The sequence below is a fragment of the Tamandua tetradactyla genome, chromosome 4 (genome assembly GCF_023851605.1).
Source record: "Tamandua tetradactyla isolate mTamTet1 chromosome 4, mTamTet1.pri, whole genome shotgun sequence".
Lineage (NCBI taxonomy): Eukaryota > Metazoa > Chordata > Mammalia > Pilosa > Myrmecophagidae > Tamandua > Tamandua tetradactyla.
In genome coordinates this window covers 4,776,473-4,804,065 of record NC_135330.1, presented here as the reverse complement: position 1 = coordinate 4,804,065, position 27,593 = coordinate 4,776,473, and the positions used below count along the sequence as shown (strand labels likewise).

The window sequence follows — 27,593 nt, the reverse complement described above, 5'->3', positions numbered from 1 at the left end:
TGGCTGAAGAAAATAATCCCACAGAATAGTTTTTAATCCTTAATCTCACTATATGGTATTATTTTGATTGCTCCAGTTGCAAGAAGCTGGGAAAAACCATACGTTTGATACAGACCTACAGAAGGTAACCAGTCATTAATGGGTTGGCCAAATCAGAGAGAAACCTGCAAGCCCATTTTATAAAGGTAGTCACGTACAGGGGGGCATTTATTAATGCTGCTGCTGCTGCTAGCTGTATCTTTGAAATTTTAGAGACACAGCAATACGCTTTAAGCATTACCCTTCCAGAAAACCATTTTCACTTTTTATAACACAGAACCCAACCTTATCAGAAGTAGTAGATCCCAAAAAAGTTTACAACCTGCAACCTTAAGCCCTTGTCAATCAAGAAGTGTGTCTGTAAATGAGCACTGAGCATGAGATGATGACTGAGACATACCATATTTGATGCATATCATAATCCTCAACCAGGAAATACAAGCTTCAGAAGAATATATTGAATAATGAAATTTCAATCTCCTCTCAATTTTTTCCCTTTAAGAATATGCTAGAATGAATAAATACATATATGTGTATATTTATATGTTAATTGATCCAAATTTTATGTTTGAAGAAAACGTGGTAAAACACTGAAAATAAGTACACTGAAATACTAACAAAGACTATCTCCAGATAGTAAGAATTTATTTTCTTCTACTTTTTGATACTTTCCAAATTTTCTATAAATAATATTTATTTAAAAATAAATATTAAAAATTAAGTAAAATTAACTTAAAGTAAAAGAGTTTTTTTATTTACTTAAAGTTAAAAAAAACTGTATCTAAAAAATGGGGAAAATTGAATATCCAAAAATTTGAGTCCTTTTAAATTTCAAAATTTAAACAAAATAGAAACACAGAACAATGGCTGTTGCATAATATAAAGACGTAAATATAAAAAAATCCTACAATGACCGTGACCATATAATTGAATCCTAAAAGAAGTTAATTAAATTTTCTAACAGAATTCACTGTTTTATGCTGTTAGTTAGAAAAGAAATAACCTTGTAATAAGCTCCAAATATTCAACTGGAAGCTACTAATTCAATGTGTCACTAGGTATTATTCACATTTGCTAATTATTCATATTCTGATCCTAAAGAACTGATTTCAAGGCCAGTCCTACAGAGGAAGCATAAGCTGATAGTTGACACCTACTAGGATAGAGATAATCAAAAAGAAAATACAAAATGCTGGTGAATATGTGGATAAATTGGAATCCTCCTTAATTACTCGTAGGAATGTAAAATGGTGCATTCACTTTGGAAAACAGTCTCGAAGTACCTCAAAAGTTTAAACAGAGTTACCAAATGACCCAGCAATTCCAGTGCTAAAAACACTATATAAACACGAGAATAAAAACATGTATCCACACTCAAACTTGTACATGATTGTTCATAGCACCATAATAGCCCAGAAGTGAAAAATTACCCAAATATTCAACTGATTAGTGGATAAACATAATGTGGTATATCTGTACAATGGAATATTATTTGACAATAATAAGAAATGGAACTTTCGGAGAAGATGGCGGCTTAGTAAGACGCGTGGATCTTAGTTTCTTCTCCAGAACAGCTACTAGGGGAGTAGAAACGATACAGAACAGCTCCCGGAGCCATGACAGAGATCAAAAAGACAGCATACCCCATCCTGGAATGGCTGACTGGCTGAGAGAACCCGCTCCGGTGAGATCGCCGAGGGGGGCGGGGTTCCCCGGACGGGGTGGCAAGTGGCCAGAGTCCCTCCCTTCCTCCTTCCCGGGCCAGCTGGCAGAATTGGGTGGGCAGTTCCCTCAAGCCGTGGCGGCAGGCGCCCCCACCACGCGCGGCCCCCTGGACCAACTGAGAGAATTGGATCGGAAATCCCCAGGCCGCGGAGAATGGTGACCGGGGGGGTCCCTTCCAAACACGTGACTCCCCGGTCCGGCTGGGAACGGTGCACTCTCCCGGGCCACGGCGGCTGGCACCCTCCCGCCACGCTTGGCGCCCCAGGCTGACTAGGAAATTCGGACGGGCGCTCTCACGGGCTGAGGCGGCCGGCGACGCTCCCCGCGTTCGGACCCCCGCGCCGGCTGGCACTCTTCCAAGTCGCTTCGGCTGGCGAACCTCTCCCACGGCGAGAGTTTTCCAAAGTTTAAGGACCCACAGCACCTTTTACTGGTGGGACCCGCAGACAAACGTGTGCCACGAGCGCCACCTACTGGGCAGGATAAGAAAAACACAACCCAGAGATTTCACAGAAAAATCTTTCAACCTGTGGGGTCCAACACCAGGGAAATCTGACTAAATGCTCAGACGCCAGCAGAAGATAACGGATCACGCTCAGAAAATTGAAAATATGGCCCAGTCAAAGGAACAAACCAATAGTTCAAATGAGATACAGGAGCTGAAACAACTAATGCTGAATATACGAACAGAAATGGAAAACCTCTTCAAAAACGAAATCGATAAATTGAGGGAGGACATGAAGAAGACATGGGCTGAACAAAAAGAAGAAATAGAAAAACTGAAAAAACAAATCACAGAACTTATGGAAGTGAAGGATAAAGTAGAAAAGATGGAAAAAACAATGGATATCTACAATGATAGATTTAAAGAGACAGAAGATAGAATTAGTGATTTGGAGGATGGAACATCTGAATTCCAAAAAGAAACAGAAACTATCAGGAAAAGAATGGAAAAATTTGAACAGGGTATCAGGGAACTCAAGGACAATATGAACCGCACAAATATACATGTTGTGGGCATCCCAGAAGGAGAAGAGAAGGGAAAAGGAGGAGAAAAACTAATGGAAGAAATTATCACTGAAAATTTCCCAACTCTTAAGAAAAACCTAAAATTACAGATCCAAGAAGTGCAGCGCACCCCAAAGAGATTAGACCCAAACAGGCGTTCTCCAAGACACTTACTAGTTAGAATGTCAGAGGTCAGAGAGAAAGAGAGGATCTTGAAAGCAGCGAGAGAAAAACAATCCATCACATACAAGGGAAACCCAACAAGACTATGTGTAGATTTCTCAGCAGAAACCATGGAAGCTAGAAGACAGTGGGATGATATATTTAAATTACTAAAAGAGAAAAACTGCCAACCAAGACTCCTATATCCAGCCAAATTATCCTTCAAAAATGAGGGAGAAATTAAAACATTCTCAGACAAAAAGTCACTGAGAGAATTTGTGACCAAGAGACCAGCTCTGCAAGAAATACTAAAGGGAGCACTAGAGTCAGATACGAAAAGACAGAAGAGAGAGGTATGGAGAAGAGTGTAGAAAGAAGGAAAGTCAGATATGATATATGTAATACAAAAGGCAAAATGGTAGAGGAAAATATTATCCAAACAGTAATAACACTAAATGTTAATGGACTGAATTCCCCAATCAAAAGACACAGACTGGCAGAATGGATTAAAAAACAGGATCCTTCCATATGCTGTCTACAGGAAACACATCTTAGACCCAAAGATAAACATAGGTTGAAAGTGAAAGGTTGGGAAAAGATATTTCATGCAAATAACAACGAGAAAAGAGCAGGAGTGGCTATACTAATATCCAACAAATTAGACTTCAAATGTAAAACAGTTAAAAGAGACAAAGAAGGACACTATATACTAATAAAAGGAACAATTAAACAAGAAGACATAACAATCATAAATATTTATGCACCGAACCAGAATGCCCCAAAATATGTGAGGAATACACTGCAAACACTGAAAAGGGAAATAGACATATATACCATAATAGTTGGAGACTTCAATTCCCCACTCTCATCAATGGACAGAACATCTAGACAGAGGATCAATAAAGAAATAGAGAATCTGAATATTACTATAAATGAGCTAGACTTAACAGACATTTATAGGACATTACATCCCACAACAGCAGGATACACCTTTTTCTCAAGTGCTCATGGATCATTCTCAAAGATAGACCATATGCTGGGTCACAAAGCAAGTCTTAACAAATTTAAAAAGATTGAAATCATACACAACACTTTCTCGGATCATAAAGGAATGAAGTTGGAAATCAATAATAGGCGGAGTGCCAGAAAATTCACAAATACATGGAGGCTCAACAACACACTCTTAAACAACAAGTGGGTCAAAGAAGAAATTGCAAGAGAAATTAGTAAATTCCTAGAGGCGAATGAAAATGAAAACACAACATATCAAAACTTAATGGGACACAGCAAAGGCAGTGCTAAGAGGGAAATTTATTGTCCTAAATGCCTATATCAGAAAAGAAGAACGGGCAAAAATGCAGGAATTAACTGTCCTGCATTTTAAGAGAGAAAGAACAGCAAACGAATCCCAAAGCAAGCAAAAGGAAAGAAATAACAAAGATTAGAGCAGAAATAAATGAAATTGAAAACATGAAAACAATAGAGAAAATCGATAAAACCAGAAGTTGGTTCTATGAGAAAATCAATAAAATTGATGGGCCCTTAGCAAGATTGACAAAAAGAAGAAGAGAGAGGATGCAAATAAATAAGATCAGAAATGGAAGAGGAGACATAACCACTGACCTCATAGAAATAAAGGAGGTAACAACAGGATACTATGAACAACTTTACGCTAATAAATACAACAATTTAGATGAAGTGGACGGGTTCCTGGAAAGATATATGAACAACCAACTTTGACTCAAGAAGAAATAGATGACCTCAACAAACCAATCACAAGTAAGAAATTGTATCAGTCATTCAAAAGCTTCCTAAAAAGAAAAGTCCAGGACCAGACGGCTTCACATGTGAATTCTATCAACCATTCAGAAAGAATTAGTACCAACTCTCCTCAAACTCTTCAAAAAAATCAAAGTGGAGGGAAAACTACCTAATTCATTCTATGAAGCCAACATCACCCTCATACCAAAACCAGGCAAAGATATTACAAAAAAAGAAAACTACAGACCAATCTCTCTAATGAACATAGATGCAAAAATCCTCAATAAAATTCTAGCAAATCGTATCCAACAACACATTAAAAGAATTATACATCATGACCAAGTAGGATTCATCCCAGGTATGCAAGGATGGTTCAACATAAGAAAATCAATTAATGTAATACATCATATCAACAAATCAAAGCAGAAAAATCACATGATCATTTCAATTGATGCAGAGAAGGCATTTGACAGGATTCAACATCCTTTCCTGTTGAAAACACTTCAAAAGATAGGAATACAAGGGAACTTCCTTAAAATGATAGAGGGAATATATGAAAAACCCACAGCTAATATCATCTTCAATGGGGAAAAATTGAAAACTTTCCCCCTAAGATCAGGAACAAGACAAGGATGTCCACTATCACCACTATTATTCAACATTGTGTTGGAGGTTCTAGCCAGAGCAATTAGACAAGAAAAAGAAATACAAGGCATCAAAATTGGAAAGGAAGAAGTAAAACTATCACTGTTTGCAGACGATATGATACTATACGTCGAAAACCCGGAAAAATCCACAACAAAACTACTAGAGCTAATTATGAGTACAGCAAAGTAGCAGGCTACAAGATCAACATTCAAAAATCTGTAGCATTTCTATACACTAGTAATGAACAAGCTGAGGGGGAAATCAAGAAACGAATCCCATTTACAATTGCAACTAAAAGAATAAAATACCTAGGAATAAATTTAACCAAAGAGACAAAAAACCTATATAAAGAAAACTACAAAAAACTGTTAAAAGACATCACAGAAGACCTAAATAGATGGAAGGGCATACCGTGTTCATGGATTGGAAGACTAAATATAGTTAAGATGTCAATCCTACCTAAATTGATTTACAGATTCAATGCAATACCAATCAAAATCCCAAGAACTTATTTTTCAGAAATAGAAAAACCAATAAGCAAATTTATCTGGAAGGGCAGGGTGCCCCCAATTGCTAAAAACATCTTGAGGAAAAAAAACGAAGCTGGAGGTCTCGCGCTGCCTGACTTTAAGGCATATTATGAAGCCACAGTGGTCAAAACAGCATGGTATTGGCATAAAGACAGATATATCGACCAATGGAATCGAATAGAGTGCTCAGATATAGACCCTCTCATCTATGGACATTTGATCTTTGATAAGGCAGTCAGGCCAACTCATCTGGGACAGAACAGTCTCTTCAATAAATGGTGCCTAGAGAACTGGATATCCATATGCAAAAGAATGAAAGAAGACCCATATCTCACACCCTATACAAAAGTTAACTCAAAATGGATCAAAGATCTAAACATTAGGTCTAAGACCATAAAACAGTTAGAGGAAAATGTAGGGAGATATCTTATGAAACTTACAATTGGAGGCGGTTTTATGGACCTTAAACCTAAAGCAAGAGCACTGAAGAAGGAAATAAATAAATGGGAGCTCCTCAAAATTAAACACTTCTGTGCATCAAAGAACTTCATCAAGAAAGTAGAAAGACAGTCTACACACTGGGAGACAATATTTGGAAAGAACATATCAGATAAAGGTCTAGTATCCGGAATTTATAAAGAGATTGTTCAACTCAACAACAACAAAAACACAGCCAACCCAATTACAAAATGGGAAAAAGACTTGAACAGACACCTCTCAGAAGAGGAAATACAAATGGCCAAAAGGCACATGAAGAGATGCTCAATGTCCCTGGCCATTAGAGAAATGCAAATCAAAACCACAATGAGATATCATCTCACACCCACCAGAATGGCCATCATCAACAAAACAGAAAATGACAAGTGCTGGAGAGGATGCGGAGAAAGAGGCACACTTATCCACTGTTGGTGGGAATGTCAAATGGTGCAACCACTGTGGAAGGCAGTTTGGCGGTTCCTCAAAAAGCTGAATATAGAATTGCCATACGACCCAGCAATACCATTGCTGGGTATCTACTCAAAGGACTTAAGGGCAAAGACACAAACGGACATTTGCACACCAATGTTTATAGCAGCATTATTTACAATTGCAAAGAGATGGAAACAGCCAAAATGTCCATCAACAGACGAGTGGCTAAACAAACTGTGGTATATACATACGATGGAATATCATGCAGCTTTAAGACAGGATAAACTTATGAAGCATGTAATAACATGGATGGACCTAGAGAACATTATGCTGAGTGAGTCTAGCCAAAAACTAAAGGACAAATACTGTATGGTCCCAATGATGTGAACCGATATTCGAGAATAAACTTGGAATATGTCATTGGTAACAGAGTGCAGCAGGAGTTAGAAACAGGGTAAGATGATGGGTAATTGGAGCTGAAGGGATACAGAATGTGCAACAGGACTAGATACAAAAACTCAAAAATGGACAGCACAATAATACCTAATTGTAAAGTAATCATGTTAAAACACTGAATGAAGCTGCATCTGAGCTATAGGTTTTTTTTTTTTTACTATTATTATTACTTTCATTTTTTTCTCTATATTAACATTCTATGTCTTTTTCTGTTGTGTTTGCTAGTTCTTCTAAACCAATGCAAATGTACTAAGAAACGATGATCATGCATCTATGTGATGATGTTAAGAATTACTGATTGCATATGTAGAATGGTATGATTTCTAAATGTTGGGTTAATTTCTTTTTTCCGTTAATTAATAAAAAAAAAAGAAGAAGAAGAAGAAATGAAGTACAAATGCATGATACAATATGGATAGTACTGGAAAACATTATGCTAAGTGAAAAAGACCAGTCAGAAAAGACATCTTTATTGTATGATTTCATTTTTATGAAAAGTCTATAATAGGCAAATTTATATAAAGAGTAGATTTGTGTCTTTTAGAGCTGGGGTGGGAGGGGTGGTAGAGAGGTAAATGGGGAATGACTGCTAATGGCTTTACAATTTCTTTTAGAGGAGATGAAAATGCTCAGAAATTAGATTGTGGTGATAGTTGTACAACCCAGTGATATACTACAAAAACACTGAATTAGACACTTTAAATGGGTGAACTGCACAATGTGTGAATAATATCTCAATAAAGGTATTTTAAAAAAAGGAAGCTGAGAAAGGAAGCTCAAACAAAGGAGAATAAAGGAAGAAAGGAACAAAAACTCATGAAAGAGAGATGTAGGTACATTATAAAACTGTGGGTGATAAACTCTGGCCCATGGGCCAAATTGACCCTGGCTTGTTTTTGTAAATAAAGGTTTACTGGAACACAGCCACATCTGCTCATTTCGATTTGTCTATATTTGTCTGCATAACTATATTTATATGAATTTGCAATAGAAACCAAATGGCCTGGCCCATAAAGCCTAAAAAATTCACTGTCTGGTCCTTTGCAAAAAGAATTTGCAGATCCCTGCTCTAGCGGAAAATTGTGCCAGACTAGAGCAATAAAAAAAGTACTACATAAAACAAAATTCTTTCTAGAAAGGGATGATACATAAAATTTAAAAATAACCGCTTCATATAATAAAATGACAATAAAATATTGTTATTAAAAGCTTATTTTACTTGGTTCAAGTACCCCAAATCCTATAAGAAGTTAAAAGATGAAGAACTTCAATTTAATAATGTTTAATAACGGAAAGGTGGAAGAAGGGTGTAGCTTGTTTAGGCTACCCATGAGAAATCCCAACACTGGAAAAGGCCTTCTTGGTACATACTTTACACTGGTGTTGGTACAGATGATGTACTCAATTTCATCTGAGTAAGGGTTCTGGAAAGTAAAGGAGCTGGTTCTCATCCAGAGCCATTCTCGGTTCTTAGACCTGAAGCGAAACATGACAGACAGCACCTGGCCTTTTAACTTCACCACCTGAAAAAGTTTTCATGCCATCAGTGAAACTCACAGAAAATTTTCTTTAGAAAATTAAAAAAAAAAAAATTTTCATTTCTACAATCCTAAGACTTTTGTCTCACTCTCCTTGAAACACAAGTCTCCTTTAATATGACTAACAAAACAACAAAAAGGAGTGAAAACTACATGACTAGAGTCCCAAGCTATCTGACCACACTAATCAAAGCCAAAGAGGAATAACAATTTCCAGGAAGGAGAAGACTATGTTTCTCCATGGACGTCCCTTAAAATTATGTTGAGCTAGCTTTATGACTCTCTAATGGGAATTTATAAGTTTAATATAAATAGCATAAAAATAGCTTGCATGTTGCTCTTTAATGCTAGTTTTTCCCCCTAAACCAGAAAATTTCTATTTTTACAGCACCCATAGAGGTTTCTATAAATAAAACTAAATTGGCTTTAGTTTTATTTTGCTTTTGTTTTTTAAAAGAAAATGATTTTAGAGTCTTTTAGTTTCTAGGCTCATCGAATAGAAAATAATCTTTTGACTACCCCTCCCTATGACAAAATTAGCAGCTAACATTTATTTTGTAATTAATATGCATCAAGTGCTAAACTATGTGCTTCATAAGCTTCTTCCAACAATGTTCTGAATTAAATACTATTATTCTATCTACTGTATCAGGAAGACACCACTGAGGCTTAAAAACGTTAATTAACTAGTCTAATATAAAGCAAGAAGTGCTACTGAAAGCCAAGTCCATCTTGAAACTAAATGATCAGATACTTTCAGGAGGTAGGACCCGAAAATTACGAATAAGAGTCAACTCTCACTTCTATAAAATAAGTTCTTGAAATTAAATTTTTCTACTACTAGCCACATGTTAACTGAAACCTAGAAATATTTAAAATATTTTAAAGCAGACCCTTGGATACAACTAGCTGTATACAAGAGATTGAATAGCCTCTAAATAAACAAGATAAACCTTGGATATTATCCATAATTTCAAAGTATTGGTCCTTTGCTGTTCCTTAAACATACAGGGTACTTACTAAAGAAAATAGAACGGTAGTATGTGCCTCTAAAGAGGCAGAAAGCCAATCAATGGTCAGTAAATACTTGTGAAATGAATATAGTAAAAAGATAAAAATATTTATTTAGACCCAAACCAGGGAAAACCATTACCTGTTGGAAGCTATCCCTTAGAAGCTGCTGATCTTCCGGGTGGCAGAATTCCACAATATTCTTTCCTAAGAGCTCCTAGAAAGGAGAAAGAAGAGTAAGATACTACACTTTTATAGCCATCTAACTTTCCTGGATTACTGTCAGCTGGAAATTTGATTCTTTTCTTTCTATCTTTATCCTAAGATTGTAAGTAAGTGTACAGAAAAAAAATTTCAGAGGAACAAAAGATGAAATCTGCCAAGCAGCTGGCCTCTACCAGTTTTTCTTTTTCAGAATGCTGTACATTTATTTTAACTGCATTTTTAATAGATTTGAGGCATAATTTACATATACAATTCACCCACTCTAAATATACAATTTGATTTCTTGTAAACACGTACAACAATGTAATCACAACCATAACCCAGTTTTAGAATATGTCCATCACCCTGAAAAGCTCCCTCATGCCCATTTACAGTCAACCCCTGTTCCCAGTCCCCTTCCCCCTACCAACCACTGACTGGCTCTCTGCCTCTTTAGTTTTACCTTTTCTAAAAATTTTATTTAAACGGAATGATATAATGTATACTCTTTTTCTTGCTTCTTTCACTCAGCATATTATTTCTGAGGTTCACCTATGTTGTTGCATATATTAGTACTTTTTTCCTTTTTATTGGTAAGCAACATTTTTTAAAGCAGTTTTACTGACATATATTCACACTATACAATTCATCCAAGATGTACAGTCAGTGGTTCACAGTATAATTACAGAGTTGTGCATTTATCACCACAGTTAATTTTAGAAAATTTTTATTACCCCAAAAAGAAAAACCCCATACCCTCCATACTCCCCTATTATTAACACTTAGTATTGGTATAGTAACTTTGTTACAACTGATTACTGTCGAGTATAGTCCATAGTTTGCATTAGCTATATTTTTCCCCATATATCACTTTATTATTAACACCTGGCAACAGTGATGCATATTTGTTTTAGTTCATGAATCTAGTTATATTTGTACTATTAACCAGTCATCATCCACAACAAGGTTCATTGGGTTTAACAGTCCCATGTTTTATCATCTAATTTTTCTTCTAGTGACATACATGTCTGTAAACTTTCCCTTTCAACCACAATCACACACATAATTTAGTGCTAATTATACTCACAATAATGTGCTGCTATCACCTTTACTGACTTCCAAACACTTACAATCAATTAACCTAATTAAAAATTCTGCACAAATCAAGTACCAGCTCCCCATTCTCTACCTTCATTCTATCCCCTGGCAACCTATAGTCTAAATTTTAACTCTGTGAGTTTGCTTATTGTAATTAGTTCATATTAGTGAGATCATACAATAGTCATCCATTTGATCTGACTCATTTCACTTAACATAATGTCCTCAAGATTCATTCATGTTGTCATATGCATCAGGACTTCATCCTTCTTATAGCAAATGTGGTAGTTAGAGTCAGTTGTCAACTTGGCCAGGTGAAGGTGCCTAGATTTATTGCTGTGGACATAAGCCAATGGCATGTGAACCTCATGTGTTGCTCATTACATCTGCAGTTGGCTAGGAGGCATGCCTGCTGCGATGAATGATGTTTGACTTCATTGGCTGGTGCTTTAATGAGAGAGCACAATGTAGCACAGCCCAAGGAGCTCAGCAAACCTCATTCTGGCACTCGCAGCTCAGTTCAGGCCTTTGGAGATGCAGAAAGAAATCACCCCGGGGAAACTTGTTGGAACCCAGAGGCCTGGAGAGAAGGCCACCAGAGATCACCCTGTGCCTTCCCATGTAAGAAAGAACCTCAGTTGAAAGTTAGCTGCCTTTCCTCTGAAGAACTAATGAAATAAATCCCCTTTTATTAAAAGCCAATCCGTCTCTGGTGTGTTGCATTCCAGCAGCTAGAAAACTAGAACACTGAATATATTTCACTGAATGCATATACCACATTTTGTGTATCCACTCATTGGTTGATGGGGTCAGTAGTGTTCTGACATGGATACAACACTTTACATATCCATTCACTGTTTGATGGACATTTAGATCATTTTCACTTTCTGGCTATTATTAATAATACATTTTTTCACTTCTCTTGATAGACGACCAGGAGTGGAACTGCCAGGTTGTAAGGTAATTGCTAACTTTAAGAAACTGTCAAAATATTCTTCCAAAGTGGCTGTACCATTTTACATGTCTGCTAGCAATGTCTGAAGTTTCTAGTTTCTCAATTCTCACCAACATTTGATACCATTACTCTAGCTGACTATAGCCATTCTGGTGAATATATGGTAGTATCTCATTATATATATATATATATATATGCTTTTTTTAATATGGAATGCCTCACGAACTTGTGTGTCATTCTTGTGCAGGGACCATGTTAATCTTCTCTGTATCACTCCAATTTTAGTATATGTGCTGCCAAAGTGAGCACTGTTTTCTTTTTTAATTAGAGAAGTAATTACAGAAAAATCATGCAGAAAATTGAGTTCCCATATACCCCACAATTATTAACACCTTGCATTAGTGTGGTATGTATGATACAATAGGTGAAAGAATATTATTAGAGTTGTACTATTAACTTTAATCCATGGTTTATATTAGGGTTTCCTGTTTGTGTTGTAAAGTCCTATGGCTATTTTTAATTTAATTTTTATTCTATTAACATATTCTTTTAATGTCATATAAAGAACCTTTGCCTAACATGTAGATGTTTGAGTTGATTTTTGTGTATGGTGTGAGGTAAGGGTCTGAGTTCATTTCTTTAGCATATGGGTATCCAACAGTTCCATCACCATTTGTTGGAAAGATTTTTTTCCCCATTGAATTGTCTGGGCACCTTTATCAAAATTCAGTTGCGAACTTTCTCATTTGGGGAATTCCTGATATTCTCACAAGTAGTTGGAACAACCGATTCCATAAGCTGAGCCCTTGATCTTGGGGTTCACCCCTATGAAACTTATTCCTGCAAAGGAGAAGCTAAGCCTACTTATAATTATGCCTAAGAGTCACCCCCAGAGAATCTCTTTTACTGCTCTTTTTCTAAGCCAACTCAGCAGGTGAGCTTGCTGCCCTCCCCACTGCATGGGACATGATTCTCTTGGGTGTAAATCTCCCTTGCAGTGTGGGACAGAACTCCCAGGATGAGCCAGGACCCAGAATCATGGGATTGAGAACACTTTTTTAACCAAAAGGGGCAAGAGAGAAATGAGACAAAATAAAGTTTCAGTGGCTGTGAGATTTCACTAATCAAGAGGTTATCCTGGAGATTATTCTTATACATTATATATCCCTTTTTAGTTTATGGTGTATTGGAGTGGCTGGAGGGAAGTACCTAAAACTGTTGAGCTGTGTTCCAGAAGCCTTGATTCTTGCAGACAAATGTATAATGACATAGCTTTCACAATGTGACCATGTAATTGTGAAAACCTGTGTCTGATGCTCCTTTTATCCAGGATATGGACAGATGAGTAAAGAAAATGGATAAAAAATAAATAAATAATAGTGGGTATCAGGGGTAAAATAAATTGGGTAGATGGAAATACTAGTGGTCAATGAGAGGGAGGGGTAATGGGTATGGGATGTATGAGTTTTTTCTTTTTTCTTCTTATTTCTTCTTCTGGAGTGATACAATCATTCTAAAAATGATCATGGTAATGAAGACACAACTATGTGATGATATTGTGAGCCATTCACTGTACACCAAGTATGGTATGTACATGTGCGAAGATTTGCCAATAAAAATGCTTACAAAAAAAGATCACGGTGATGAATACACAACTATGTGATGATTCTGTGAGCCACTGATTGTACACCATGTATGGACTATGTATATGAAGATTTGGCAATAAAAATGTTTAAAAGACAAAAGATCATGGTGATGAATACACAACTACATGATGATATTGTGAGCCACTGATTGTATATCATGATGGACTGTATGTGTATGAAATTTCTCAATAAAGATATTTAAAAAAATAAAAGTAAAAAAATTCAGTTGACAGACTTCTGGGAAGATGGCAGAATAGGATAGGCTGAGTTTACCCCAATTCCATGGAACAACGAGATAAGTGACAGAAAAACGACCAGGACTGCAGTTCCAGGGTGCAAGTGAGGAGACAGGATCTTCTATACTACATAGAAAGGTCCTGGGTGAAAAAGCAGAGAAATTGAGATGGAGAGAATGGGGTGAGTGTGCTTGGTCCTGACCCCACCAGGGACAAGCAACAGCACACAGGAAAGTGTGGGACCCAAAGGAGTGGAATACCCCTACACTTCAGCCTATTCCTGCAGCTAGCTTAGGAGATCTCCCTCCCAGCTCTGCAGCCAGGAGCTCCCATGCGGAACCCAGAAGCAAGCAGACTTGCTTCGCCAGCACAAAGAAAACATTCAACCAATGTACAGGGCCTGCTCCCAACCCCTGAGACAGGCCACTGTGGGTGCCTGTTTTTTTGGCAGAGATTGGGGGACCTTTTTCCTGGGAGGAGGAGGAAATGAAGAGTGGAATCACTCTGATAACTGGTTGGCAAAAGAGATTTGGTAGGTCCTAACACCGCTCCCCTTTCCTCATGGAGGCCCAGAGACCTCAGGCATGCAGGGACAGAGATGTGGAAACGAGGAAGTGTGCCAAGTCATGCACTGAGCTGCAAGCTGCCAGGCATATCCAGGTTGACTGTGGGCAGGGACAGTTGAAATGCTCTATCCCATAGCCCAAGGTCATTCCAAGCAGAAGCTTGGGGATCATGAGACCCACTGGGCCCATAAGCAGAGTCTCCACTGGGATGCACACTGCCCAACCCTCAACCCTGGGGTTGGCAGCTTTCAGCACACACCAAAACCAACAGCCCTGGATGGCACTGCAATGGGTCTCCATCCAGCCCAGCTAGCTGCTAACATCAGGGAGAGGTGGGCCTGAGGGGAAGAGGTAGCCCAAGAGCACTATATGCTGGGAAGAAGTGGAAAGTGCAGTCTGGCAAACTGCCTATCTGTCTAGCTTTAAACAGATCTTCAAGTAGAGTTGCATAACCTGCATGAGGTTCAGGCCTTGGTTTGGCAGGAAATTACAGATGAACCAAGTGAAAAATGAGACCTTCAATGCAAACCTAAGCAAATACAAAACCTTAGACAACTAAGGAAAATCAGCTTTCAAAACAACCTTATCAAGATAATCAAATGCTTCAAAGGCAACAGAAAATCAAAAAGCACATGAAGATGCAGGCGGGTACAGTCAAGCCAAATGACCAAATTAAAACACCAAAAGAGACAAGAATTTGTAACAACTAATCAAAGATGTTCATAAACTCTCCTAAATAAATTCAGTGGGTTGGCTAATGACATAAAGGATATCAAGAAGACACTAGAAAAGCATAAAGAAGAATTTGAAAGAATAAACAGAAAAACAGCAGATCTCACAGAGATGAAAGATACTGTAGATCAAATTAAAAATATACTAGTGACACACAACAGCATATTTGAAGGGGAAGAAGAAAAAGTGAAATAAATGACAGGACAATTGCATTCAAATATACAACAGAACAAACACGCAAGAAAGATGGAAAAATTTGAATTCAATCACAGGGAAATGATGGACAACACGAAGTACACAAATATAAGAATCATCAGTGTCCCAAAAGGAGAAGAAAAGAGGCTAGGGGGCGGGCCGCGGTGGCTCAGCGGGCAAAGTGCTTGCCTGCTATGCCGGAGGACCTCGGTTCGATTCCCGGCCCCAGCCCATGTAACAAAAAACGGAGAAACAGAATACAATAAAACAAGAAAATGTTTAAAGATGTTTCCCTTTCTTCCTTCCTTCCTTCCTTCTATCCTTCCTTCCTTCTCTCTGTCTTTCCTTTAAATAGAAAAAAAAAAAAAAAAAAAAAAAAAAAAAAAAAGAGGCTAGGAAGATTAGCTGAAGAGAAAGAAAACTTCCCAACCCTTATAAAAGACATAAATATACAAATCAGAAGCACAATAAATCCCCAAAAGAATAAATCCAAATAGGCCTGCTCCAAGACATATTAATCAGGCTGTCAAATATTGAAGAGAAGCAGAAAGTCCTGAAAGTGGCAAGAGAAAAGTGACTCACCACATACTAGAAGGAACACATAAAACTGAGTTCAGACAACTCAACAGGCACCATGGAGATGAGAAGGTACTGGTATGATATATATATATATATATTTTTTTTTGGCATGGGAAGGCTCTAGGAATCGAACCTGGGTCTCTGGCATGGCAAGTAAGAATTCTGCCACTGAGCCACCGTTGCCTGCCCTGGTATGATATATTTTAAATTCTGAAATAGAAAGACTTCCAGTCAAGAATTCTGGCTCAGTGTACAGCCAGCCAAACTCCCATACAGATCCCTGGTCCTGGTTCCAGCAGGAGCAGAGTAACCCTCGTGCACCTACTGGGAACAGGTATGTCAGTCCCAATATGGTGGTGGCCTTAGAGACTCACTGTACCAGAACTTGACCTGTATATCAAAGGCAGCTCACAGAGCACCCCTACAGAATCTGGTGGGAATGCAGTCAAGTAGTTTCCTGGGGCAAAGTATGGCTGGCTATAGGACAAAATAGTGTAGTGCCCAGGACTACTAGGAATCTTTCCTAGGGGAGAAGGGAAGAAAGAACATTCAGATCCATGTAAATAGAGGAATTTTTAGGATCACATGTCCATGCCAAAGACAACATATATATGCATAAAGGACAGTGAAGGATGCCACATGGTGGCTCAAAGCTACTTTCTAAACTCATCGAATGGATAAGCTCTGAAGAATACTTGTACCAGTTAGTTTACAAAGGCTAAGAAAGGTGTTCTCTTTTTTGTTTTTCTCTTTTTTTTTTTGTTAGCTACTGGCATTCAGGGAAAGCACTATCACAACACTAGGTTGGAACAAGCTTAAGGAACCAAATGCCTTAACATCTCAATTTCAGCTATAATGCATTAAAATTAATAAAAGTATTAAAGTTTGAAAAAAAGGTTACAAAACAGGGCAGGCCACGGTGGCTCAGCAGGCAGAGTTCTCGCCTGCCATGCTGGAGACCCAGGTTCAATTTCCAGTGCCTGCCCATGTAAAAAAAAAAAAAAAAAAGTTATAAAACATACAATGAAACAGGAAGTCATGGCCCAGGAAAAGGGGGAAATAACAGCATTAGAAACCATCAATGAGGAGGATCAGATTTGCATATTAACAAAGGCTTTTTTAAAATGGACTTAGATATACTCAAAAAACTAAAAGAAAACATGGACAAAGAAATAAAGGAATTCAGGGAAACAACAGATAAACATAATGATTATCTCAATAGAGAGATGAAAATTATGAAAAAGAACCAAAACCAAGATGAAAACCACAGTAGCGGTAATTAAAAATTCCCAAGATGGGTATAATAGCAGAAAGGAGCCAGAAGAAGAAAGAATCAGTGAATCTGAAGACAAGACAATTGAAATCAATCAATCTGAGGAATAGATAGAGGAAAGAATGAAGAAAAGTGAACAGAACTTGAGAAACTAGTGGGATACAATTATGTGTACCACTAGATACATTGTGAGAGTCCCAGAAGGGAAGAAAGAGAGAAAGGAGCAATAAGAATAGTTGAAGCACTAAAGGTTGAAAATATCCCAAATTTAATGACAGACATGAATAAATACATTCAAGATGATTACTGAACTCCAAACAGGATATACCCAAATAGACTCACACAAGGCCATGTTATAATCAAATCACTGAATGCCAAAAACAGAGAATTCTGAAAGCCACAAAAGAGAAGCAACAGTTGACATACAGGAAAGCCTACAAAAGAATAAGTGCTGATTATTCATCAGAAACCATGGAGGTAAGAAGGCAGTGAGAAGACATATGTAAACTAATGACCACAAAAAACTGCCAAACCAAGAATTCTATATCTGGTAAAACTGTCTTTCAAAAATGAGGAAAAAAAAGACATTCCCATAGAAACACAAGGTTCTAGTTTGCTAGCTGCCAGAATGCAATATACCAGAAACAGAACGGCTTTTTAAAAAGGGGAATTTAATAAGTTGCTAGTTTACAGTTCCAAGGCTGAGAAAATGTCCCAATTAAAACAAGTCTATACAAATGTCCAATCTAAGGCATCCAGAGAAAGATACCTTGGTTCAAGGCTGATGAAGTTCAGGGTTTCTCTCTCAAGTGAGAAGGCACATGGTGAGCACAGTCAGGGTTTCTCTGTCAAGTGGAAAGGTAGCACATGGCAAACATAGTCAGGGCTTCTCTCTCATCTGGAAGGGCATATGGCAAACATGGCATCATCTGCTAGCTTCTCCTCACTTCCTGTTTCATGAAGCTCCCCAGGAGGCATTTTCCTTCTTCATCTCCAAAGGTCGCTGGCTGGTGGTCTCTGCTTCTCATGGCTACATCATTCTCTGCTCTCTCAGAAATCTCTCTCTGAATCTCCCAAAATGTTTCCTCTTTTATAGGACTTCAGAAACTAATCAAGACCTACCCAAAATGGGTGGAGACACATCTTCCCTAATCCAGCTTAACAACCATTCTTGATTGGGTTATATATCCAGGGAGATGACCTAATTACGTACAGTACTGAATAGGGATCATTCTGCCTTTACGAAATGGGATTTAGATTAAAACATGGCTTTTCTAGGGGACATACATCCTTTCAAACCAGCGCACACAAGCTGAGGTATTTCATCACCACTAGACTAGACCTACAAGAAATGCTAATGGTTAAAAGGAAAGGACACTACACAATTGACTGAATCAATATGAAGAAATAAAGATAATGACTTGGGAAATATAAATACCAGTACTACTGTATTTTTTCATTTATAACTCCACCTTTTATTACCTTCAGGATCTAAAAGGCAAATGCATAAAATGTAATGATAAATCAATGATTCTGGACTCATATTTTATAAATATGTAATTTGTGACAAGAACCACCTGAGGGTGGAGTGGAGGAACATAAAGGAACATAGTTTACGTATGGTATTGAAATTAATTTATCAAACCAAATGAAACTGTTATAGACTCAAGATGTTAAACTTAAGCTTTATGTTAACCACAAAGAAAATATCAGAAAATAAGCAAATTAATGCAGACAGAAAGTAGATGCGGGGGGCAGAGGCAATGAGTTAATACAAAATGAGTGTATGGTTTCTGTTTGGAGTGAAGGTTAAATTCTAGTAATGTATGATGGTGAGGGTATTGCAACATCATGAATACAAATAATTCCACTTAACAGTATGCTTGGGTAGGGCTGAGATGGAAAGACTTTTGTTATATATATATTTCTGTTGTGTATATACATATATATGTATATAATAAAAAAAGATAAAGAGGAAATAACAATTAAATGTAATAGATGATACTGGATAGGATCTAAGAATGGAGGAGAAAAGGCTCAAACAGACATTATTGGGACATTAAAAACAGAAATATAAGCTTTATTCATGTTAAATTTCTTGCACATGATAACTGTACTTAAAGTGATTACAAAAATGAATATAACACTTCAAAATAAATATGCATGAAAGTATTCAAGGATTATGATGCGTGCAACATGCTCTCAAATGTTCAAACTGGGTGGGTGTTTGGGTGGGTGGATGCATAGGTAGGTAGGTAGATTAGATAGGGCAAAGTTGGCAAAATGTTAAAAATTTGTGTATCAGGGTATCTGTGTTGGGGTGGAGTGGAGTTCTCTGTATGGGGTTTGTTGCAAAAATAATAGAAATTTGAAATTATTTCATATAAGTTTAAATAAATCATAATGGAAAAAAAATGAGGGAGAGATTAAAAGTTCCACAGACAAACAAAGGCTGAGAAAATTTGTCAACAAGAGACATGCCCTACAAGAAATACTAAAGGAAGTTATTTCAGCTGGAAGAAAAAAATAGAAGAAGGAGGTCTGGAGGAGGGCACAAAATTGAAGAGTAACAGTAAGGGTAAGTTAAAGGATAAAAAGATAAAGGGGGAAAAGAATATATAGATAGGGTAAATAAAGGCCAAAGGATAAGATGGTAGATTCAAGAATTAGCTTTACAATAACACTGAATATTTATGGACTAAAGTCATATATGAAGAGATACATATTGGCAGAATAGATTTAAAAATATGATCCATCTATTAGTTGCTTATAAGAGACTCATCTTAGACTCAAGTTTAAAAATAAACTGAAAGTGAAAAGATGGCAAAAGACATTTCATTTAAAGTTGTAACAAAAAGAAAACATGAATAGCTATACTAATATCAGACAAAATATAATTTTAAATCTAAAGATGATATAACAGACAAGAAAGGACATTACATATTAATAAAAGGGACAATTCACCAAGAAGAAATAATAACCACAAATGTTTATGCTTCTAATCAAGGAGCTCCAAAGTACATGAGGCAAACATTGACAAAACTGAAGAGAGCAAAAGACATTTCAACAATTGTGGAAGACTTCGATAGACTACTCTCCTCGACAGCTAGAATAACCAGACAGAGGACCAACAAGGAAATAGAGAACTTAAACAATGTGATAAATGAATTAGACTTAGACATATAAAGATCGTTACACATTTCCCTAATCTAATGAAGATGAGTATCTTTTCACGTGCTTTTTAGCCATTTGTAGTTCCTTTTTGGAAAAAACGTCTATTCGTATATTTTCCCCATTTTAAAATTGGGTTGTTTGTCCTTTTATTGTTGAGTTGTAGGATTTCTTTATCCACACACTTATCAGATATATGGTTACCAAATATTATCTCCATTGAGTTGGCTGCCTGTTAACCTTTTTGACATACTCCTTTGAAGCAGAGAAGTATTCGATCTTGAAAAGTCCCCATTTATCTGTTTTTTTCTTTCATTGCTTACGCTTTGGGCATAAGACCTAAGGAGCTACCTCCTAGCACTAGACCTTGAAGACATTTCCCAATATTTTTTCTAGGAGTTTTAAGGTACTGGTTCTTATATTTAGGTCTTTGTTCAACTGAGATATTTTTGTATAGGATGCGAGGTAGGGGTCCTCTTTCATTCCTTTGACTATGAATATCCAGTTTGCCCAGCCCTATTCAAGAAGTGGCTATTCTGTCCCAGTTCAGTGTATTTGGGGGCCTTGTCAAAAATCAATTGGCCATAGATCTGAGGGTCTATTTCTGAACTCTCAATTCAATTCCATTGATCAATATGTCTATCTTTGTACCAAAACCATGCTGTTTGGACTGCTATGGTTATATAATAAGCTTGAAAGTCAAGCATCCTTTTTAGGATGCTTTTGGCTATTCGAAGCCCCTTCCACTACAAATAAATTTAATAACTAACTTTCTCAAGTCTATAAAGTAGACTGTTGGAATTTTTATTTGTATTGTGTTGAAACTGTACATCAATTTTGGTAGAACTGACATCTTACTACATTTATCCTTCCTATCCATGAACATGGAATGTCCTTCTACCAATTTAGGTCTTAATTTTTTTTAGCAATGTTTTATAGTTTTCTGTATACATCCTTGATTTAAGTTTATTTCTAGATACTTGATTCTTTGTTGCTACTCTGAATGGAATATTTTTTCTTAATTGCCTCCCCATTAGGAGAATAGTTCTATAATTACTTGTACAATGTACTTGGAAATTTTTATATTTCACAATAAAAAACATGAAAAAAATTCAGTTGACCATAAGAGTAAGAACAGACTCTAATCAATATATCAACTCTTATACCAACCACATTATCTTGATAAGAATTTGATAGTAAGTGTTGAATCAGGTAGTGTAAATTCTCCAATTTTGTTTTTCTTTCCTTTTTCACTGATCTCTTAACATAGTCACAGTAAGAAGTCTCTCCTGACCACTACAGTTTTGAAGGTTTATATAATGACTTACTTCTCAACTCAGGAATAATGAAATAGCCTGCTGAATGAGAAATCTAAATAAAATTATAATAATATATTTTGCATATTTTGTATGTTACTATTCATTTGGATGACTAGATGAATTATCTAAAGGTAGCCATACTATTAAAACAAATTAAAATGAACTTTCTTGCATCATTATTACCTGTCAATATCAAAAACACTAAATAAATACACATTCATATCTGCTGCTCCAACTTGGTTTCATTTTGCTAATGGGATGCTAGCTTTGGCAAGAAACTGAGAATAAACTTACCAACTGATAAAATAGGATAATCTCTTTTTCTGTGATGGGGTTGAAATGTTTTGATTATCTCTGGGTAATATCAACTTAGCCAGTGGAAAACAGAGGCTAAATGATCAGTGATATACTAGATCCAGCTCACCTGGGGCTGGTAGCCAACAGTAGCCACACAGCGGTGATCCACAAAAGTGAAGATTCCCTCAATGTTGTGTCGAGAGATGAACTCTGTTGGTTGACAAATGTTATTCATGTCTGCACAGTTGGGGGAACTGGTTACCTGAGAATAAAGAGATAAAAATAAGATAAAATGATAGCATTCTTTAACAGATGTATTTCCCATCTCCTCATGGCCATTTGCAAAGACACAAGGTTCCCAGTTTTAGGAATTTCTGAACGATTACACCTCATTCTGAAAGGGAAAAATGGAAATCACAATCAGAGAGGGCATGATGTCTATTCCTAGCTCCACTCCCACATTTACATTTTTTACTAAGTTAGTAAAACAAAACAAAACAAAAAAACTCTATTGAAAAGCTCACCTACTTGATTTCACAATCCATACTTTCTCTAGATAGGATCCTAGCCCTGGTAGGAAGCTGAGAATAAATTTACCAACTGATAAAATAGGATCCTCTCCCTCTCTCTGATTCTTTTTCCAATAGGAATAATGAACATTACGCTCATTATTCAAATTGGAGTACTATGTTCAATCAGTATTCAGATTGGAACATTATGGTCCTAAGTAACTAAGAAATTTATCTATTTTTAAAAGAATACAAAAAAAAGGAAAGGATCTCATTTTTCTTATACAGAGGAAAAGGAAATTAATTGGAAATGGAAAACTCAGTGTTGTAAAGCTAAAAATAAAGATAAGGTGAAAAAAATCCCCTCCCTTTCTCAAACTCTTCAACTTTTGCTAAATCCAAGAGATGTAATGTTACTGTGAATGCCATGTTTCTTTAAATGTTTGGAGTTTTATGGAACTCTTCATTTGTATTCAGAAGCTACATGAGACGGTAAAAGAACCCTAATGTGAACAAAGTACTGAGGAACATTTTTTCTCATTGAAAGGCGATGTGCATGTGGAAAATCATCATACTTGCCTGAAGTCTGCCAATGGCCACTAGGCAAAACTTGCTCCCCTGGCCAGCCTCTGGGTCATCATCTGGGAGGGAGACACCTTCAGAAAGGTGAGGTTAAAAGGTTTAACAAGTATCACAAACTCCAGTGCCTTCAAAAGTCAAGTAAGTAAAGGTTTAACATACATTTAGGTATTTTTACCAAATATTTTACCATTAATTATAGCAAACTGGAGAATATAGTCCCATCCACAGTATTCTAATAAACGTATTCTGGCCAAAGTAAATACATATGAAGGCAGGCATTCTGTGACCCTTTCATAGGCAGAGAACATATGTCTTGCCTAATTTGTGACTTTTAAAATAAGCAAACAAACAAAAATGAAATTGCACCAAATAACAATAGTAATTTATGGCCCCTAGAAAAGAGAGGAGTAACCACTGTTTTATATGGCAAGGGATTAAGGTTGCATTTTTCCCATACTCTTTGCATAGTTATCTAATTTTTAACCAGCAAAACAGTTTCTCCTTGAGGGCTATATAGAAGCATGAAAGACCGCACATACCTCAATGTATGTTTTATATAACAATATAAACTAAAAAGTTCAACTTAAAATTATTTTTTATTACATTACTACCATTTATTAGGTGCCTACCATATGCCAGACAGTGATCTTCTTTCCTTACATTAAATCTAATCATCAGAATAACCCTTTATGGAATGTATTATCTCCAAATTATAGAAAGGGAAACAGGTTTTATAAAAGTCAAGAATTCTCCCTAGGTTATATAGCTAGTAAATTACAAAGCTAGAAATCAAACCCAGGTTTTTCCAAATCCAAACTTAAAATCTCTTCCCAAAATTACAATCTTACCTCTCTTTCCCCTTAGTTTCTGTCTCCCCACAAACCCCACTTCCCAATCATATTCATCCAGCAGGGAAGTATTAAATTTCCTAAGATGTGGAAACTCTGATAAGCCAGTTTAAAGAGTTGACCCCTGCTCCCTAACCACATTTTTATATTCCCTAATTGATTCCAAATTCTAGTGAAGCTAATCTGCTCATATCCTGATTTAAAAGCCTTTGCAGAGAATATCCCCTTTAAAAGTTGTTCCATTGGAATATCCCCTTTAAAAGTTATTCCACTCAAGCCATTGTCCCCTTCACCCTCAAAGTCTTGTACCTATTTTAGAAAACTTTTCCAAATTAACAGTATTCATTGTCAATGATTTCTTCAAACACAACTGCTTCAAATACAGGTATTTGGAATATATTATTATGAATTTTCACATTTTAAAAAATCTGTATTTTATGATACCGACAATACTGAGTCATTTTGAAGTCTCAGTAATTCATCTCCCCAGGGGGAACACAGGGAAAGAGAAGAAATCTGCTTTTTCTTTCTTATGCTCTTACAGCTTATACCAAAAATACATTTCATGTATTAGGTATATAATAAATGTTAGCTAACTTTTGTGAACTCTGTGAGGAGGCTGCTGTACCAAAGGAGAAACCATTATCTAACCCTCTTACCTGCTGGGGGCCAGGCCTTGATGTAGCCTGTGCAGTGGACTACTACAAAGTGAGGGTCTCCATCCTTCACAGAGCCAAGTCCATTTCTAAAAGAATAACAGATGTGAGGAGAAAACTCTGGCAGTAAAGCTTTTAAAGGTCTTTGGGTGTTTAAAAGATAGAATAAACAGTGCTTGGGCCTTTCCCACCCAGAAATGACCACCATATTACTGACTCTTGCCAAAGCAAAGAAACTGAAAGTTACTACAGCAGGAGGTCAGTAGGTAAAATATAAAGGGCAATTTCCTTAAAGAGGATGAACAAGAGAAGTTTTAAAAGCTCAGGAAAATATTGCAGGAAAAAACATAACAGGGGAGTAAGGAGTAAGGGTAGGAGGATCCTGAAGGAAGGATTCGAGTAAGATAAGTGGAAAAAGTGATGATCTCTATAGGTACTTGGCTATCGCTTTGGTTTTCACTGCTTAGGACCTCACCTGCATCTGTTCCTCACAAAGCTCAGTCTATTCATGGAGACTGGGTCCACAGAGCTATTGCCACACCTGTTTTAATGAACAGAAAAATTAAAGGCATCTAGGCTGTATTATCAAGAATTTTCCATTAGTAAACAGCCAAATACAGGTTTTGGACACAACTTGATATGGAAAATTATTAACAATGCTCCTAAAAAGGAAGGATAAAGCTAAGTCAGCTTTGGCATTTCTAAAATTTATAACCATCCTAGAATTTGAAGTCAAAACGTCCTATATGGTCTTCAAATACAAAGGTCCTTTACATCAGGGTTTGGCAAACTTTTCCGTTAAGGACCAGATAGTAAATATTCTCAGCTTTGTGGCCCATACAGTCTCTGCTGCAAATATTTAACACTGCAATTATAGCATGAAAGCAGTCATATACAACATATAAACAAATGGGCATGATTATGTTCCAATAAAACTTTATTACAGGATATGGAGAAACAGGAACACTCACTCATTGTTAGTGGGAATGTAAAATGGTGCAGCCACTGTATAAAACAGTTTGGCAGTTTCTCAGAAAGTTAAGTATAGAATTACCATGTGATCTGGCATTCCCCTATCTAGGTTTATACTCCAAAGAACTGAAAGCAGGGACTCAAAACATATATTTGCTGACCAATGTTCATGATGGAATTATTCACAACTGCCAAAAGACAGAAGCAACCCAAGTATTCATCAAAAGAGGAATGGATAAACAAAATATGGTATATACATACAGAGGTATATTGTGCAGCTGTGAAAAGGAACAAGGTTTTGCTACATTCAATAACACCGATGAACCTTGAAGATATGTTGAATGAAATAAGCCAGATACGGAAAGATATATTGTATGAGTTCACTGATTTGAAATAACTTAAGTAAAATTATAACAGTCAGAAACTAGAAACAGGTAAACAAGGGCCAGGGAGGGTTAGGCAAGGGGGAGCTAAAGCTTAACTGGTACATAATTTCCGCGACAGTAATGGAAAAGATGTGGTAATGGATGGTTGCACAACATTGTGAATGTAATTCACACCACTAAATTATATATCTGAATGTGGTTAAAGGGGAAATGAAATTTTAGGTTGTATATATGGTACTATAATAAAATTTTGTTAAAAAAACTTTACTACAAATAAAGGGACATGGTTTGCTGATTCTTATTCTATATTAATCATAACCTGATCTATTTGCTACATTTCATTACTATGTATCTTGCTCCTGCCTTTGCATTAGCCATATCCACATGTTGGAACACTCTCTCCCAGTCTCTCTGCTTTTCTTCTCATTTCTTTTAAACTATAGTAATAGTTTAATAGCTACCATGCTTTATTCTAAGCATTTTATATATATCAATCCATCCAATCCTCCTAACAACTTCGAGGTCAATATTAACATTACTCCCAATTTTAGATAATGAAACCAAAGCACAAAGTAGTCATGTAATTTACCGAAAGTCTCAAAGACAGTAAATGGCAAAGCTAAAATTCAAATCCAGTAGTCTGAGTCCAGCATTTACTTTAAACCAGTAAGCCACACAATACTCCTAGGAAACCTTTCCTAATATCCTTCCTATTATTTCTAGTAAGCATCCTTTCAGTACAATGTAGTCAATTTCCATTATACAATTTGCACTTATTTTGTGACTTTAAGAGATGTTTCTTCCACCTGTGTAGAAAGGACCACTATCTTTTCTTGAGAATGTTAAAATATATAGTATATAATTAAGCACTTAATACTGACTAAAAGACAAGAGGAGATCTCTAACAAAAAAAAATATACAGAAATGGTCTGAGTATATGGATGCTGCCTCATGATGTAATCAGAAAATACAGGTTTTAGAGTTAGACTAATATGGATTAAAAAAAATCCTGCATCAGACACTATGTAATTGTGAGAAATAAATTTTTTCAGTCTGGTTTATCATCAGCAAAATGGTGACCGTGAATCCTATCTTATAGGGCAGTTGTGGGGATGAAATGAGATAACAGACATAAAATACCTACCATAGTGTCTGGCATAGAAGGAGCTACATGTTAGTTCCTTTACCAAGCACTTTATTCTCTGTCAACCCATCTGGGTCTTGAAAGTCAAATTTAGTCCAACTAGAACTTGGATTTTAAATCTTAACTCCTCTAGCCAGAAATCAAACCCTCTACTTAGGTCCTGCTTCTTCTTATGACAAATCACAAAACTCAGCCTAACATTTACCTCATACGACAAATAAATGATCTCCTTGAGCCCATACACATCCTCATAGAAGACTGTTGGCCTTCCTTTTTCACTGTTCCAGTCTTCAGATCCAGGATACGCCCTGAAAAAATAAAAAGAAGAGCAGTGTGCAGTAAATTCTTGCAGGGAAAGAGGGATATACTGAAGGCAAAGAAAAGCAAGCATCCTATTCATGCCTTCCAATCCCCTGGCTTATAAAAGAATAGTTCAGG

General features: G+C 36.6%; 1 protein-coding gene and 1 non-coding gene across 10 annotated transcripts in view; both read right to left on the bottom strand.

The window, feature by feature from the left end:
• ARNT (aryl hydrocarbon receptor nuclear translocator) overlaps positions 1-27,593 on the bottom strand; it is a 138,126-nt gene that overhangs the window by 24,174 nt on the left and 86,359 nt on the right. For all 9 annotated transcript variants that reach the window (XM_077156109.1, XM_077156108.1, XM_077156106.1 and 6 more), the window contains 7 exons: positions 27,361-27,463; positions 25,129-25,194; positions 24,657-24,742; positions 23,147-23,223; positions 22,186-22,320; positions 9,930-10,004; positions 8,610-8,761 (listed from right to left, as the gene is read on the bottom strand). In XM_077156109.1, the coding sequence (XP_077012224.1) occupies positions 8,610-8,761; positions 9,930-10,004; positions 22,186-22,320; positions 23,147-23,223; positions 24,657-24,742; positions 25,129-25,194; positions 27,361-27,463 (694 nt within the window). The remainder of the gene's footprint in view (positions 1-8,609; positions 8,762-9,929; positions 10,005-22,185; positions 22,321-23,146; positions 23,224-24,656; positions 24,743-25,128; positions 25,195-27,360; positions 27,464-27,593) is intronic.
• Positions 12,247-12,353, bottom strand: LOC143681839 (U6 spliceosomal RNA). The gene has a single exon (XR_013174895.1). It is a non-coding gene; the product is annotated as a U6 spliceosomal RNA (small nuclear RNA).